Genomic DNA, 16182 nt, shown 5'->3' on the forward strand with positions numbered 1-16182 from the left:
GAATACATCACAGCAAGGTGTTACACCAAATGTCACAAAACAGTACTTTCTAGAACAGTATCTTCTTCCAATAAGAATTTATCACATTCAGAACTGAGGAGTGAATCACTGCTATGAATAACTGCATCGGCTATTGCATTCAGCAAGAACTCAAATTCATCTTTTATCAACCCTGCTGTTTTCTTTGCAAAAGCAGAGCAGAAATCCGGCTAGAGAACACCCAGCTACAGGTAACACTGAGCAAGCATGTTTGTTGCAGTTTTAGTTACTGCAAAGCATGAATCATTTACCTAAGACAATATACTATGCCACTTACCCTAAAAGTTGGGTAGTAGTGAATACCATATTCTTTGCACGTCTCGTAGTTCTCTTCTTCCCCACAGTCCAGCACACCAACTCTAATTGCAGATTCCCAGTCTGAAAACAAAGATATCTTTCAATTTTCAGCAGAAGCGATCGCGGATCCCAGCTGATGGATTACCCTGCTTCCCAAGGAAACCAACAAAGGAACTCCGATAGACTCCAATGGCACAAAAATCAAGCCCTCTGTTGATTCTCATTTGCTATTCATTTCTATCCTCAAGTGTAATACAAGCTACTGAGTTTAAAATAACTAAAACCTCCCTATTTTTCTTAGCTGCATCAGTATTTCCAAATACACCTGAACAAGGAGAATGCCAACACATGACGTAGCAGTTCCAGGCTGAACGCATTTTACTGAATCCAGGAAGATGAAAGAGGAGCCAACCCAACACTTGCAAGATACCAGATTGTATTCCCTAGCTTTCTTTCCCCATTAGCGAAGCTCATAAAATAAAGCATGCATAACATATAGCTGCATAAAAGGAATACAACAGTTATTCATCCACATGGCTGTCAATTATGAAACAATAAATTTGATGCATCTTGTATTACAGAGGTTTTAACAAGGACTGTCTATTTACTGAACTTACAATGTTCTCAGAGGCCTCCAGAACTCACACAATACCAGGCTCCGGTATCGCCTACCAAAAGCCATCTTTACCCTTTAGCACCATTCAGGAATACATTAGCTACAACTCAAAAAATACCTGAGTTTTAAGCAGAGCACTAAACAGTTGAGTTTGAACATCACTGTAAGTTTTGTTTATAAATGTTTCATAACAATAACCACAAGAGTTCACGTCTTTCTATAAATACGCTTCTATGACTTCAACAAAAGCTTTCAACTCATTTATAGCTTTTCCCTTCTCATTTTGCTAGCAACTTCTCTTTTTGAGCCATGCTCCACTGCAGCAATCACTTTAAGGCAGAACCACTCCAACAGACTCCTCAGACAATTAGTTTTTAATGCTAAGCTAAATCAAAACAGCTGTGGGCAGAATTGAAGATACACCACAATTCCCAAGTATCAATAAAACGTAAAAAGCACTAACATTAAACTTGCTTTTATAGCAAAGAGCAGGAAAGCTTCATCAAGTTCAAGATCTGATTGACAGCTGTATGCCTAGCTGCTTCTGAAACTTGGCTTGACCTTTATTTGTCTTTGGAGGAGAATGGGACAGGATTTCAGTTGTGCCGAACATGCCAACAGCTGAAGAGGCACCAGGAGGAACTACAAGCATGCTGGAGCAGATGGGCACGTATTCAGAGGAGCACAAAAGCTACAACAGTCTATTTCATCAACTAAAATGCAAAATAAAAAAGAAGTTTGGCTTCTGCGTATCTATCTCATTCAACTTTCACCGCTCCTCCTCCCTTTTCCACCACTCTTGATCCTCCTCCACACAATGAATAGAAGCGTGATGATCCTAATGCAAATAGCCTCCTCGAAACAATGCCAACCCACCCCTAGCTAAACACTTGGGTTAAAGGGCACCAGCTGGGATGTGTGCTGCTTAGCATTCACTTCTGCTAGAAAAGAGGCTTTTGCTTTCTAAAGGATGCGAAAGTTGCTGGCGTGCACAGCCTGGGCTGTTCCAGTTTACAGGGGTAACATAGCCCCGGTTGGTTTTTCTTAAACGCTGACGAATTCTAAATTAACATCAGAATCTTTGACATACCAACTCACAACTCCATGAAAGGGGTAGGTGAGCAATATCACGCTGACCAATACTATTTCTGTTTATGCTAAACACGTTCCAGTCTGTGACAGGGATGGAGTGAAAATCCAGCAGGTTGGTCAAAGCTCTAGCTGAAGAAATACTATGGAATCCCAACACAGCAAACATCGTGTATCACCAGGAAGATCTTTTGTTTTCTCAAACCTTGTGTGTTCCCTGTCCATGCACTGCCACATGTTTTTCTCCACTATGAAGTTTCAGTCAGGGGAATCTCACAAGGAACCTCTCACTGCGTGCTGCTTGAGAGTTACGGATTGTAACACACTGGCTGCGTCCTGCACCATGCCAAGGCTTTGGCATTCCCCACCAAATGCGTTTAAGGAACAATTTCTAGAAGGAAATAATAATTGCTAGTTCTGAACAACAGTTGCTGCATTTGGAACAGCAGGTCCAAACCCAGAGGAGCGGATTACTTCTGCACATAATTCAAGGGTTGTTGCATACAGGATTTCCAAGGGTTCGTTACTTCTACACAGAAAATTACTACACATAATTCCAGCCCGCAGGCATTTTGGTGTATGGATACAATCATCTTTTAAGACAGAAAAAGTACAATTAACTATAATGGCCACTTTGCACACCACTGTAATAAAACTAAATGTATGATTAGGAATGCCGCAGCAATGACTGTGCTTTAAAGCCTTTCTGAGACGAGAGTAAGCATCAAACTCAAAACACAAATTACACAAGAGCAAGCACTGCTCCTGTTTCTCAGGAGAATTACATTCTGCTATAAAGTTTGCAGTGATAATATTGCCAAGACTTAAGAAATGAGAAATTAAAAAAAAATTAAGTACATTAGCACAGGCCTTTTATGGACAAAGTAACTGTGCCAGTTTAACTGGACTGCACCAAATTAGCAAATACAAACACGGAGACGTAGGAGTTCACTAACGCAGATGAGTCTGCATCCTTGAAGGCAGCTGTAAAATCTTCGCAGATGAGTAAATACTTTTGAAAAATAAATGTTGAGACAGCCTAAATGGGTGAAATGGTTTGGGGATGGTTTTTTTTGCAGATAATACCACCAAAAAAAGTGTGACTGTTCTCAGTCTCTTACTGAAATCCATTCATTCCAACTTCAAAGCGGAAACATTTTGCTGACAAGTAAAAGTAGAAACCAATTGCATTTGCTGGTAGTGCCAATATCCACAAACATAAAAATCCACTTGGTAAATGAAAGTCTTCATAAAAACTGAATGGATTAAAGACCAGACAGGCATTTACCTGGTTACAGCAATACAAGTGCATAACAGCATTTGCAGTTATCAGGACTGTAGATGAGAAAGAAAATATATCTATTTGAAGAGGTCACTAAAAGTTACAAAAAATTGCCTGTGAAGGTATCACGCTGCTGTAGAAACGTATAAATGTGTCCCTGCCTTATTTTGACAATAGCTTTGGTCAGTTCAGACTCTTCATGATCTTCACTGCAGCGTTCAAACACTTCTTCGCTTTTTCTTCAAAGAAGAAAAAAAAAATCTAACATTATTTTGGCCACCAGCAAATCAAATCAGAAGGTGAAAATGTTACACAAACTTCCGTAAAGAAAACAGAAAAAACTTACCGCAAGTAGAAAAACTCCCATGCAAGTAAGGAGCATTTGAAACACTCTGAAACCATTACTGCCCTGTGTTTCTTAGTTTTTGAGTTTCTGCTCATCAGTCAGCAATCCTCAGCATGTGATGAGCTTATCAGGACCTATTTTGGGGTAGGCCCCCACTCCCGTATATCTAAAACAATGCACACCTATTACTACACCCACAATTCATCTTAACCATTAACACTCCGCATACGAGGCTGCCAGGGAAACACCAGAGCTCTTCACACCCTCTCTAACTGAAACCATACAAATGCATTAGAACCTGCAAAGGTCTCTTCTGTCAAATACTACACTCAGAGTGGTTTAAAAGCCTCTAATATCACTCTATTAAGCATATCTTTTCCTACAAATTTGACCTCAGGTCTTCTCCCCACCAAAAGTATTGCATTTAACCGATACTGGAAGGGCTGTTTCCTTACCTTAGATCTACAGAGTAAAACACTTCAGCTCCTGCCAAAGAGCCTGAGCAGACTAAGACACAGGGAGGCTAAGCCTCCCTCATCATAAATTGCAGAGGCCAGCATTTCTTTTTAAGTCACTGCTTGATAAATCTGAAAATCTGACTCTCACTTAACTTGATTTTTGTATTATTTCCTTTTCTCCTTTCTAACCTATCCAAGCTGTACTGAATTTAAGATATAAATCAAACACACGCATGGTCTCTGCAGTACCACAACATTTATCTTTCGTTTAGCTTCCACTCTCTTTACAAAAAGTTTAGAAGATGCAGACTTTGACTCAAAGAGCCGAGTCCAAACACACCTCCTGTGCCTCAGCACATCCCCTCGCACACTGCAAGCACAGAGCTGCCTGCGAGTCACCCCACAGCTGCATCGCTCTGCATGCAAGAGGTCGGGATGATTTATCCTATGAAACCTTTAACTTGGAGTCTGGGTGCTATCATCCACACCTCACTCTCTCCCGTGTGCCATTTTGGCAGTGTGGCAAGGGCTGTGGCCATCACCAAAGCAGTGAGAAGAGGGGCGATGCTCATGGGCTGAGGCACGGCCACAGGTCCACAGGTGACAGAGTGAGCCTGTGTGTGGCCAGCCCATGGGCGACACCGGGCTTGCACGTGGCAGACCTGCGCATGGTGAGCCCAAAGGCAACAGGGACAGCCCATATATAGCAGAGTGAACCCACACATCATGAGCCCTCGGGTGACAGAGCAAGCCGACGCGTGGCAGAACAAGTTTGCGTAGGGTTAGCCCACATGTGACAAGACAGCCCATGCATGGCAAGCCCAAGGGCAACAGAGCAAACCCACATGGATGGCAAGCCCACGGGTGACAGAGCGAGCCCATGGGTGACACAGTGAGCCCACGGGGTGACAGAGTAAGCCCATGGGTGCCAAGGCCACAGGTGACAGAATGAGCCTTTGGGTGACAGAGCAAGACTGTGGTAACACAGCAAGCCCACATGGGTGACAGAGCAAGTCAGTGGGTCTGAACCCACACGGGTGACAGACACAGCGAGACCACATGGGTGACAGAGCGTGCCAGTGGGTGCCCAGCTCATGGGTGATGGAGCGAGCCCGGGGGTGACACAGCAGCTGATGGGTGACACAGCAAGCTGGTGGGTGCGAAGCCCCCAGGTGACACTGAGCCCACACGGGTGACACAGCAAGCTCTCACGAGCGACACAGCAGCCGGTGGGTGACACAGCGAGCTGGTGGGTGCCCAGCTCATGGGTCACAGAGTGAGCCCAGGGGTGAAAGAGTGAGCTCACACGGCTGACACAGCGAGCCAGTGGATGCCCAGCTCATGGGTGATAGAGCGAGCCCAGGGGTGACACACTGGCCAGTGGGTGCAAAGCCACATGGGTGACACAGTAGCCGGTGGGTGCCCACCCCTGAGTGACACAACAGCCAGTTGGTGCAAAGCCACACTGGTGACACAGCGAGCCAGTGGGCGCAAAGCCACATTGGTGACACAATGAGCGCACACAGTGAGCCAGTGGGTGCCCAGCTGATGGGCGATGGAGTGATCCCATGGGTGACCCAGCGAGCCAGTGGGTGAAACCTCCAGGTGACACAGCAGCCGGTGGGTGTAAAGCCACAGCAACCAGTGGGTGCCACCCCCGGGTGACACAGTGAGCTCACACAGGTGACACAGCAGCCAGTGGGTAACACAGTGAGCTTGTGGATGACGAGCTCATGTGTCCCAGAGCGAGCCCAGGGGTGACCCAGCGAGCCAGTGGGTGCCACCCCCGGGTGCCACAGCAGCTGGTGGGTGCAAAGCCACACGGGTGACAGAGCAGCCAGTGGGTGGCACAGCGAGCTGGTGGGTGCTGAGCTCATGTGTCACACAGCGAGCTCAGGGGTGACACAGCGAGCTCCCATGGGTGACACAGCGGGCCAGTGGGTGCCCAGCTCATGGGTGATGGAGAGAGCCCAGGGGTGCCCCAGCGGCCGGTGAGTGCCCCTCCGCCCCCCCTCCCGCCGGCCCGTGGATGCCGCTCGCCCCCCCCCTCACCTCTGACGTCCCCCGCCAGCGCCCGCCAGGTGGGGGCGAAGGCGATGCAGTGTCCGCAGGACGAGCTGTAGAACTGCACCACCCACGCTGCCGAAGAGTTGAGCAGCGCCTGCCGCACCGAGCCCGCCGCCAGCACGGTCAGCGGGTCCGAGCCGGCCCGGTACAGCCGAGCCGCCGCTCCCAGCGCCGCCGCCACCGCCAGCAGCGCCGGCAGCACCCGCCGGCCCAGCGCCGCCATCTTGGGAGCGGGGGGGGGGGAGCGGAGGGGGGGGGCGGGGCGGGGGCGGCTCCTCCTGCGCCTCACGGAACACGGGGTGGGGGCGCTGTTTGAGGTAGAGACATGGTTGGGGTTAAAAGGGACCTCAAAGCCCATCCAGTGCCACTCCGTGCCAGGGGCGGGGACACCTCCCACTGCATCAGAGCCTCGAAGCCTCATCCGAGCTGGCCTTGGACATCTCTGGGGATGGGGCAGCCACCACTGCTCTGGGCAGCCTGTTCCAGGGCCTCCCCGCCCTCCTGGTGAAGAAACTGTCCTTATGTCCAGTCTAAATCTGCCCCTCTCCAGTTTATACCCGTTCCCCCTCATCCTATCCCTATAAGCCTTTGTGAACAGCCCCTCTCCAGCTTCCTTGTAGCCCCTTCAGGTACTGGAAGCTGCTCTGAGGTCTCCTGGGAGCCTTTTCCAGGCTGAACAACCCCAACTCTCTCAGCCAGGCTCATAGGGAAGGTGCTCCAGCCCTCTCATCATCTTTGTAGCCTCCTCTGGACCCGTTCCAACAGCTCCATCTCCTTCTTACATTGAGGATTCCAGAACTGGACACAATACTCCAGATGAGGTCTCCCAAGAGAGGAACAGAAGGGCAGAATCCCCTCCCTCCCTGCTGGCCACGCTGCTTTGGATGCAGCCCAGGGGACGGGGGGCTTCTGGGCTGTGAGCGCACGTTGCCGGCTCATGTTGAGCTTCTCATGTTCCAGCACCCCAAGTCCTCCTCTGCAGGGCAGCTCTCAATCACATCATTCCCCATCCTCTATTGAACCCGGGGATTGCCCTGACCCAGGTGTAGGACCTTGCACTTGGCCTTGTTGAACCTCATGAGATTCTCCAGTCTGTCCAGGTCCCACTGGATGACATCCTGTCCTTCCAGTGTGGCAACTACACCCCTCAGCTTGGTGCTATCTGCAAACTTAGTGAGGGTACGCTCAATCTCACTGTCAATATATTGATGATATTGTCTCCAAAGAAAGCGAGATAGCATCACCCAAGCATTACCAGTCATCACAGAACGGTTTGGGCTGGAAGGGACCTCAAAGCCTCATCTAAATCTCCCCTCTTTCAGCTGATATCTATTCCTTCTCATCCTATCGCTATACCTCCGATAAAAAGGTCTCACAAGAAGGTGTTAGAAACCCTGACCTTTCAATAGATTCAAAGTGGCTGTGCGCTAGTGATGGATTTTAGCACCTTTTATAGCCATAGCCACAGAATGGGTCTCCTTTGATTTGTAAATGCAGGCTCAAGAATTTTCATTACATCAACAGAGGCAGAAAACCAGTAGAGAAAAACATCCCTGGAGGACAACTTCAGAGGAGTTGAAAACTCAGATGGTGAAAGACTGATGTCCCCAGAAGGGTAATTCTTGCTTCTGTTCCTCACGAATACTTCTTTTAATCCTTAAAGAGCAAGTAGGAAACAAATGGGTCCAAATTCTCACTTCCAGTGAGATTTCCAGAGAAATTCTCATGCCCAGTGGTGTAAAAGCAGGGGGTAGAATCTTGTTTGTTATTGTTTCTGGCCAGCGATCCACTGGCAGGACAAGGGTGGGAATCTCATACACAGCAAAACCCCTCTCCTCTGAGAACAGAGTCACAGATTCTGCCACCTTTGCCTTTTCCTGATCTTTTTCTGACCAGTAATACCTGAAGCATGTCAGTCACAGATCTTTTGTACCAATACCCACAGCTGTAAGTTACGTGGTTGCTTGTATCACACCCCAGCTGAGGGGTTTCTATCTCTATTTTCCCCAGGTACTATGAACTACAAAATCAGATGATTACAATAACGGAGTCCAACCACTTCAAAGAACTGAAAAATCTTGTGGCAGCTGCTAACTAGGATTTTAAAAATCTGCAGCGCCCAAGATACTTTAGAGTGCATTTTGTTCAGAAGAATTGTTAAAAGTATGAAGATGAAAGAGATGGATTACAGGAAAATTAAATGTAAGGTTTAACTGAGAAATAATCATTTTCTATGAAAGATAATGACTCCTCCTGAGGCTAGTATCAAGATTTATTGACCCAGGAGGTTAATATTGATCAAAACCAAGGCAAAAAAAAATATTAGACCTTGAAGGAGAGTAATCTTGATATTGAAGTCTTGCCACTGATGGAACAGGTCAATATATCTGGGTGCCAGAATCTGAGGTTTTGAACACAGAATGGTTGGGGATATTAAATATGTCTGACGTTCTATGTATACACTTTTTATTCTCATCAGCAGTAGTTACTTTATAGCTCTGTCCTTCTGTATAAAGCACCTTGCAATGCTTCAGGGTTCACTCACAAACCTAATTGCAAATATAATGGTTATCTTCTTCCCATGTCACATAGAGCATAACATAAGGCACCAGTCTGAAATTAAATGAGTCCTTCGTCTATTCATCCATATATATAGTTGATATTTTTAATAGCTTTCATTCCAAACACAACAAGGATCCTGCTGCTGCTGCAAAACCATAGTGACAATAACCTGAAAAACTGTACTGCTTCAATATATGGATTTGTCATCGTATCCAGCACTTTGTCTATAAATCCAAGAGGAAAAAAAAATAAAGTTAAATTTTACTATAAACTGACAACAACAAAAGATTATTCTTAGAACAAATGACTTATCTGGATTAATTAATCAATGAGGATAGAAGTCGGAGACTGAAGAAAATGTACCACTAGGGACATGAAAATAGCATACAGGATAAGAGCAACAGTTAATGCGCTTGGGGCAGAAGTTGCCTTTTTATTTGTGTTCATATGGCAACTAGCAGGACAGGGCTTTTGATTGTCCCCAGGAGCTGTCTGCAAAATAACAAAGCCACTCCTATTCACTAATGTGAACAGCAGTGTATACAATGTGATCTGAAATCAATTAGAATTGCACTAAAAATATTACTGATACATAGGGTTTATTTTGTTTAATCAGAAACCAAACAATTCAGTATGAAAACAGTAAAGCCATCAGTATTTAAAAACAGAGACATAAAATGTATTTCTATTTTTCCCACCAAAAGCAGACTGTAAATATTGTGATTTTAAATGTAAGTTTATATATAGTTTGAATTTAATTGTCCTGCTTTTCATTTTATTTGAAATGAATGATATTTGAATAAGTCATATCTACTTACATTCAGTTATTCAATAATGAATGGTTACTGAATTCCAGTAAGAAATATTTGCATAGTGTTTATTTAAAAAAAACAAATAAAAATTTATCATTGGTCTTCTCTTATTGCAAAATAGATGGGACCATAGAAGTTTACATAGTGAACAATTAGCATGCTTGGAAATGTTTATATTTCCTTGTTAAAATACTAAACAACAGCATTATTGATTTCCTCTCTTTTGCCAGTTAAAGTACATCCTTAGCACCCTGTGTTTAGATGGAAGAATTCAGAGGGCTCATGTGAACTGCATAATAACTAACCTAATCACACACAAATATTTAATTTTCAGAAGTTGGAGTTACTGGTAGAAGAGTATCCCATTTAAAGTGTGTTACATCAGCATTGTAGAGATTAAAACTGCATGCCTGGCTCTAGATGCTGCCAAGGCAAGATCATCCATGTGCCACATCTCTGAAGCCGTCTCTGGGCTACTTTTAAACAGTTCCATGATGTATTAAAAGAAAAGGTGCACAGTTACCTCTATAACTGCTCAACCCAGCAGGAGAAGTTTCAGACTTGTTCCAATTAAAGCAATTTATTCCAAACTACGGAGGTTCACAGCGCAATTCAGTTTCTAGGAGATTTAATTCCACCTGCACATTTACATTTTAAGACAGTCACCTACGATTTTCTGAGCACTATGTTCAAAGAAGGATTCGCAAGTCATCATTCTCAATCTGAACATCGTAACAAAGAATAGGATAATTTACACATAAATCAGTTTTGAAGCATATTTGAATAGACTTATACACAATTTTAAAACATATTGTGCTCTTAAAATGCATAAGCAAATAAAGTGCTATCTTGACTAAAACCAGACAAGAATAAAATTTGCACCCTTTAGATTCTGTGCAGCATCAGTCTAAGAAGATTAATCTTAATGAGCATTCCCGAAGCATAAAACACACACAGAATATTTTGTGCGAATTTTTCTATCTGTTTAAGTCTCTGCTGCATCCTTTCAGTGTAAACATGAACATATAAATTAGGCCAAGGCTACCCTGCTATTTGGTACAAGTTCAGAGTTAAAGTTCTTAAATGGTGCATTTCTCACCTAAAAAAAAGTAAAAATCAATATATTAAAATTCCTCCATTAGGGCCTTTTAGGGAAAACTTCTAATCATGGGCTTTTATTTGATAAATCTTATTAAGAATTCCAATTGTATCATGGATCAAACCATCAAATATATCTTCAGTCATTCTCATCTTCACAGTTAGTTCATCATCATCATAGCAAGTCCACTGAGATTCTTCTTTGCGGAGTTCCTGAATCTAAAATATAACATGTATATGAATTCTTACTTCAAGACTAAGAGTAGGGTCAGTTCTGAAAGGTATTAAGATGCTATACCGAATCGACAACTTTATTTATACATTGCTGATTTAATTGATTTAATCTAAACCTCTCAAGAACAGGAAATACTGGGGTATTATTGCAAGTGTTCTGAAAAGGAAGGCAAGAACTTGAAGTTCTGAAGTTAAGTAAACAGGATTCTTGCAAAAGCAAGAGAATTTCTAGTTTAAACCTAGAGAAAGTGAACAATTCTCCACTTGGAAGTCTGCTTACCAGAATAAGGTCCACTCTGTCTCTCTTATAGTTTCCATACTTGGTCATATTAAGGAATTTTCTTTTCATTTCTAAGTCATTCTTTTCCAGGTTCATTATTTTAATAATTTCACCCTGAACAAATGTCTACAAAATAAAAAAGGCTGAAAGGAATTGTTCTTATAGGGATTCTGTCACTGTCAAAGCTGCAAATGAGTGACGAGTGCCAGTGTGAAGATCCAGTTTTAAACCTAGAGATGTCCCACGCTTTAGGAACTGATGTAGAAGCATCTGATCAATACTGGCCAGCCAACAGATTTTAAACATAACATTCCTTCAGAGGTTACACGCAAGGTAGCCAGGGAGAGTTAGCAGACTGATTTCCATTCCTCTACAGAGCTCCATCCGCTTAGAATATTTAGACTAGTTAGCTCAGTCTATATTTATCCAAACATTTCAGAGCAATGCTGTGTTATTCTCTAATCACCTTGGTTACACTGCCATAATCCTCCCAAATTTCATATTTTTTTGTCTTTTTGCTGTTGCAATATCTGTTCTCTTCAGACCCCTATTATTGTACACTTTCCATTTCCTGAACATACCTTGACTTCACTGACATCTGTTCTTCTGCAAAGATGCCTGGAACAGTAAGATCCCAGGTTTTCTTTCATCCCTGGAAATGTATTTGTATTTGCAGTTGCTTGATACTCTGCACATAGAAACTCACGGGTCAAATCAAATATAACCTGTAACAACAACACAGTACCAGCATAACACGAATCTCTCACTGATGCCCTTTGAAAATTTTCCTTAGCGCTTCTGAAGGATGATAGGCTGCTGGCAGTGTAATCTCAGTGTAAAATACCACCTGCATCACTGATGTTCCTATAGCTGATGACCATCACCTAAAGAGCATAAACTTATGCAGCAGAAGATAATGGACAGCAACATGTGACCTCTCGCTAATTAGAGATGGCTTATAAAAGAGGCCCTGATGAGAACCTTTAACGTCCTTGTGTAGACAGATGTCCACAAAACTCAATAGTTTCAGGATGGCGAGGAACAGAAAGATCTCTCCCAACTCAGCAGGACTACCAAGGCAGGAGGAGGCTTAGACTTTTTAGACTGCAGCTTTCCAAGAAGCTTGGCTTTTTCTGAACAGACCCAAACCCAACACTGGACTTGGTGTCCAGGGTCTTAGGACTGAAGAGCTCAGCAGAAGGCTGGTATCAAATCAAGGACATCTATTCTATTAGAATTATTGTGCAGTAGATTACCAGAAGGAATATATTGCAATACCTCTTTCAGTAGTCCCTTCACTATATTTAGTGTTAGCAGCAAGAATAATATCACATGCTAGTGAATATGAGTCAGCCTACAGAACGCTAGAGAAGTTTAATAACAGTTAGTGCTTTAAAAATACCTGGTTATACATCCTCTTGCTTTCTGTTTCCAAATCATTCCCTGGGAGATTGTTACATTCAAGGTGCTTTGGCACGCTGATTCTTTTGAAACTGGAATATCTGTTTGCTGGAGTCCATAGCTGTTCCACAGCACATGCAGACAGTTTCTTAACGTATGAACTGCAGTGTGGTATCACAAGAGGGACTTCCTCAGTTTTCTTCCAAGGAGCTGAGTGCCACTGATCCCATTTGTACAAGTATTGCTTTGGAGTTTGTCTCGCCAGGATGTGTTGGTCAGAAATAGGCTGCTCAAAGTCTTCAGAGCTTCCAAAAACACCAGCATCAAGGATTTTTATAAGGAACTTTAGTAGAGAGAAAAAGAAAAGCCAGGTGACATACTCCACGTTTTTCCACAATTTTTAGAGGTATTGCGATTATGAGCAACTGATTAAGGTTACACTTAAAACCATCTTCTTAGATAGACCCCATTTCAGGTCTAACACTTAAGTAAACAAAAAACTTTCTGTCTGGACTTACTGGCAAAGTGGTAGTAGAGGTCTCTGAAGATGAATTAAATATCTTGTCTGCTTTTGATCCATGTTTTCTTTTAATCTTCATGTATTCTTTAACTGTATCATCTACAAATTTAGTTACAATTCTTTCTGCTGCCGTGTGACAACCGTGGACGCTAGAGATATTGGAATTGCTCAGTAAAACATCAGAAATCTTTGCTGATTGTTCAAATAACAAAGCAATTGAATTTTCTTTGAGGAGAAACATTTTCTGATCATTGTCTTGTCTTAGGCCTTTGACATAATTCATCATGTCTTTTTCAAAGGCATTTTTATGCTTGTGTTGAGCTGCTGCAGAAAGTGCTGTTAAAGTCTCAAACAGAAGGTCTTTACTGAGCTCATTTGCAATATCATCAGCAAGGTTATTTCTTTTCCGATCCTCTATCAAACAACAAATATTTTTCCTTGTGTTCATTTCATCTGTGTTACCAATCTCACTTTTCACTGGAAGCACATTGGCAAGTATGCTTTGTTTTAGTTGTGTCAGTTCTGTTATTTCTTTATCTGATTCCAAACGTATTAAGTTATTTTGACAGAGGAATTCATTACACTTACGCTGGTCAGAATGTGGAAGCTTTTGCCCTTTTCCAGACAACAAGGCGATGTCTAACCTAGACTGGTTTTTTTTCACTTCTGATCCTCCTGTGCTCTTAGTGTCTTCTGCTTTCTGCTCTCTAAGCCCTCGTCCCTGCTTATCATCTTCAGAGTATTTGCAGTCTCCTTTAAAGGATTCCTCATCATAGAAGGAGTCAGAGTCTTCATCCCCAGTGTAATTGGAACCATTTTCATTGGCCTCCAACAGGTGTGAGATCTCATCAGGTCTGACAAAGATACCACAGTTCTGAGCACACTCAAAATACTTCACCCCTTTGTATGTTCCAGCATGATCGCCTTCAGCTTTGTCAAGTGCAACACCAGCCCAATGGCCACTATCGAAGCAAGTCTGTCCTTTGAACATTAGGGTTCCTGGCTGGGTCTGCTTTACTAACACTCTGTCCCCAATTTCAAATGACAATAATGGGTCATCACTGTCTCCCTCAGCTTTGGGCAGCGTTAGGCTTGGTTTGCATTGTTCCATGGTGAAGTCAGGACTTTTACTGGCCCGACTGGAAGAAATAGGATTTAACACAGGCAGAGACTCCAAATGCTGCGAAGGTGTCTTGTGTTCTCCTTGGTATTCTAATAAGCCCTCCTTTACACTGGGAATACCTTTAACTAAAGATTGTTCTGAGCAACTACTATCTAGAGTTGAAAAAGTATCAGTTGTCTCTCGATTGAGTATAGGAAAACTTTCAGGCACAGTACTATCAGGTAATGGGGGTAACATATCCATTTTCAGTGATAGATCTTCATCCGTACACTGTCCGTTCTCCGAGACTGTCATTTGTTCTGGTGGAGATGGGAAATCATCTGTACTGAAGGTAGAATCATCATTTTTCATTGCATCTGCGCATAAGGTGGGAGGAGGAAGATCTTCACTTGGAAATGACAAATCCTTTTTATTAGAGGATGGCAAGTCAGCACTTCTGTAGGACAACACTTCATCAACAGGAGACAGTATTTCTATCAAAGCGTCCTCATCAGTTGGAGGGAGACCCTCATCGCTAATAAAAATTGTATCATCTTCACCTTTAGAAGAGCGGTTCTCAGCTTGAAACAATTGGGCTTTTGAGGAGACAGAAGAAAACTCTTCCCTCCTTGCTTCCTCCACGGCTTGCCTTTCAGTTGTGAAGTTACTTTGATTTCCTGTGGCCACCCTTCGCAAAGATTCAAGCGAATTGGGTTCTGTATGTATGGCCTCAGAAATTCCTGGCATGGGTATACTAGATGCAAGTCTCTCATTCAAAAGCTGTGCATGATTATTTTTGCCTCCTGAAATTGGTAAGTTTCCTGAAGACAGATACACTAATAACTTGTTCTCTGTAATCTCTTTGCTAGGTGGAAAAGAGACAGTGTTCCTAAGCTGGTCAGTAGCCAAATCTAGGTGTCTCAAAGAACCTGTCAGTGGAAACCCCATTACGTCTCCATTTTGATCCACAGATAACCTGTTAACTCTACCATCCTTTTCCATTCTGTTAGTTGTAGAACTAGGGTTCTGCTGTTCGTAGCTCTTAGGTGAGTAAATATCATCACTGCATGAAGAGATGGCAACTGCACCCTGCTTTGTGATGTCCTGAAAACTGGTTTTGTTTCTGCTGTAGCTCTCTGAGGAATCCAGATGTGGCTCATCCATTCCCTTGGCAGGGCGATCAGATTGGGAGGAATCTGCTAACTTCATTTTGGAGGCATTTGCTTTGTCTGATGGAATGAAAGAAAGCAAGTTATCAGTGCAGCCATGGTCCAAAGCGGCCCCGGGGTATTTCTGGGAGTGTGATGAAGTCTCACTGCTGTCATCTTTGGGCACTTCATGTTCATCGGGTTTGTCACTAGGTAATGTTTCCTCCCCAGTACTTATGGCTATTAATGTCTCTTTTGAAACATCAAGAAACACATCACCATTGTCACAGACAAACTCTTCTGGGACACTGACATCTGTGTCCTCTCCATTTTTCAGCTCTAATTCAGAGTCTGAAATGGAGCTTTCCGAGATGTCAATCCAAAGTGCAGATACTTTCTGAAATTCTGGGAGAAAAGAATCTGATTTGGTGCTTCTGCATCTCAGAAAGAAGTTGTTTGATTTGGGTGATGATTCAGTGGAAGCTAATCCTTCAGAAAATGCTTTTAAATTTAGCTCTTTGTCAGAAGCTTCATGAGAAATATGGTCCAATTGCTTCAAACACCGACTACCATCCACCTGATGAGTCTCATAAAGGACAGGCACTTCCACTTCTTTAACTGGAACATTTAAAAGAAAATATTAAGGAAATCAGGTTTCAGAAATTATTTTATGGAACAGGTGGCTGACCGGTAACTTAGGATTCAAATCCAGTAATCCTCTGCTGAAAATTGCATTTAGAAGACAGTAGTGTTAAATACACAGTCAAAATTAGGACTATTTTTAATATACTAAAAAAAAAAATCCCTTAGACTTATCAAGTAAAGATGAGG

At 43.1% G+C, this 16182-nt stretch overlaps 2 protein-coding genes across 8 annotated transcripts in view; both read right to left on the reverse strand.

Moving 5' to 3' along the window:
- QSOX2 (quiescin sulfhydryl oxidase 2) overlaps nucleotides 1-6426 on the reverse strand; it is a 28188-nt gene extending 21762 nt beyond the window's left edge. For both annotated transcript variants that reach the window (XM_054084344.1, XM_054084343.1), the window contains exons 1-2: nucleotides 6180-6426; nucleotides 317-417 (exon numbers count right to left, since the gene is read on the reverse strand). In XM_054084344.1, the coding sequence (XP_053940319.1) occupies nucleotides 317-417; nucleotides 6180-6417 (339 nt within the window). In that variant the 5' untranslated portion in view covers nucleotides 6418-6426. The remainder of the gene's footprint in view (nucleotides 1-316; nucleotides 418-6179) is intronic.
- Nucleotides 6427-8933: 2507 nt separating this feature from the next.
- CCDC187 (coiled-coil domain containing 187) overlaps nucleotides 8934-16182 on the reverse strand; it is a 33963-nt gene continuing 26714 nt past the window's right edge. The window contains exons 20-24 of one of the 6 annotated variants that reach the window (XM_054084521.1): nucleotides 13100-15969; nucleotides 12583-12924; nucleotides 11762-11905; nucleotides 11181-11306; nucleotides 8934-10885 (exon numbers count right to left, since the gene is read on the reverse strand). In XM_054084521.1, coding sequence (XP_053940496.1) covers nucleotides 10730-10885; nucleotides 11181-11306; nucleotides 11762-11905; nucleotides 12583-12924; nucleotides 13100-15969 — 3638 coding nt within the window. In that variant the 3' untranslated portion in view covers nucleotides 8934-10729. Of the gene's footprint in view, nucleotides 11906-12582; nucleotides 12925-13099; nucleotides 15970-16182 lie in introns of all 6 variants that reach the window. The other 5 variants (XM_054084522.1, XM_054084520.1, XR_008453031.1 and 2 more) reach the window with 5 other exon arrangements.

The sequence above is a fragment of the Cuculus canorus genome, chromosome 19, assembly GCF_017976375.1.
Source record: "Cuculus canorus isolate bCucCan1 chromosome 19, bCucCan1.pri, whole genome shotgun sequence".
NCBI classification, from domain to species: domain Eukaryota; kingdom Metazoa; phylum Chordata; class Aves; order Cuculiformes; family Cuculidae; genus Cuculus; species Cuculus canorus.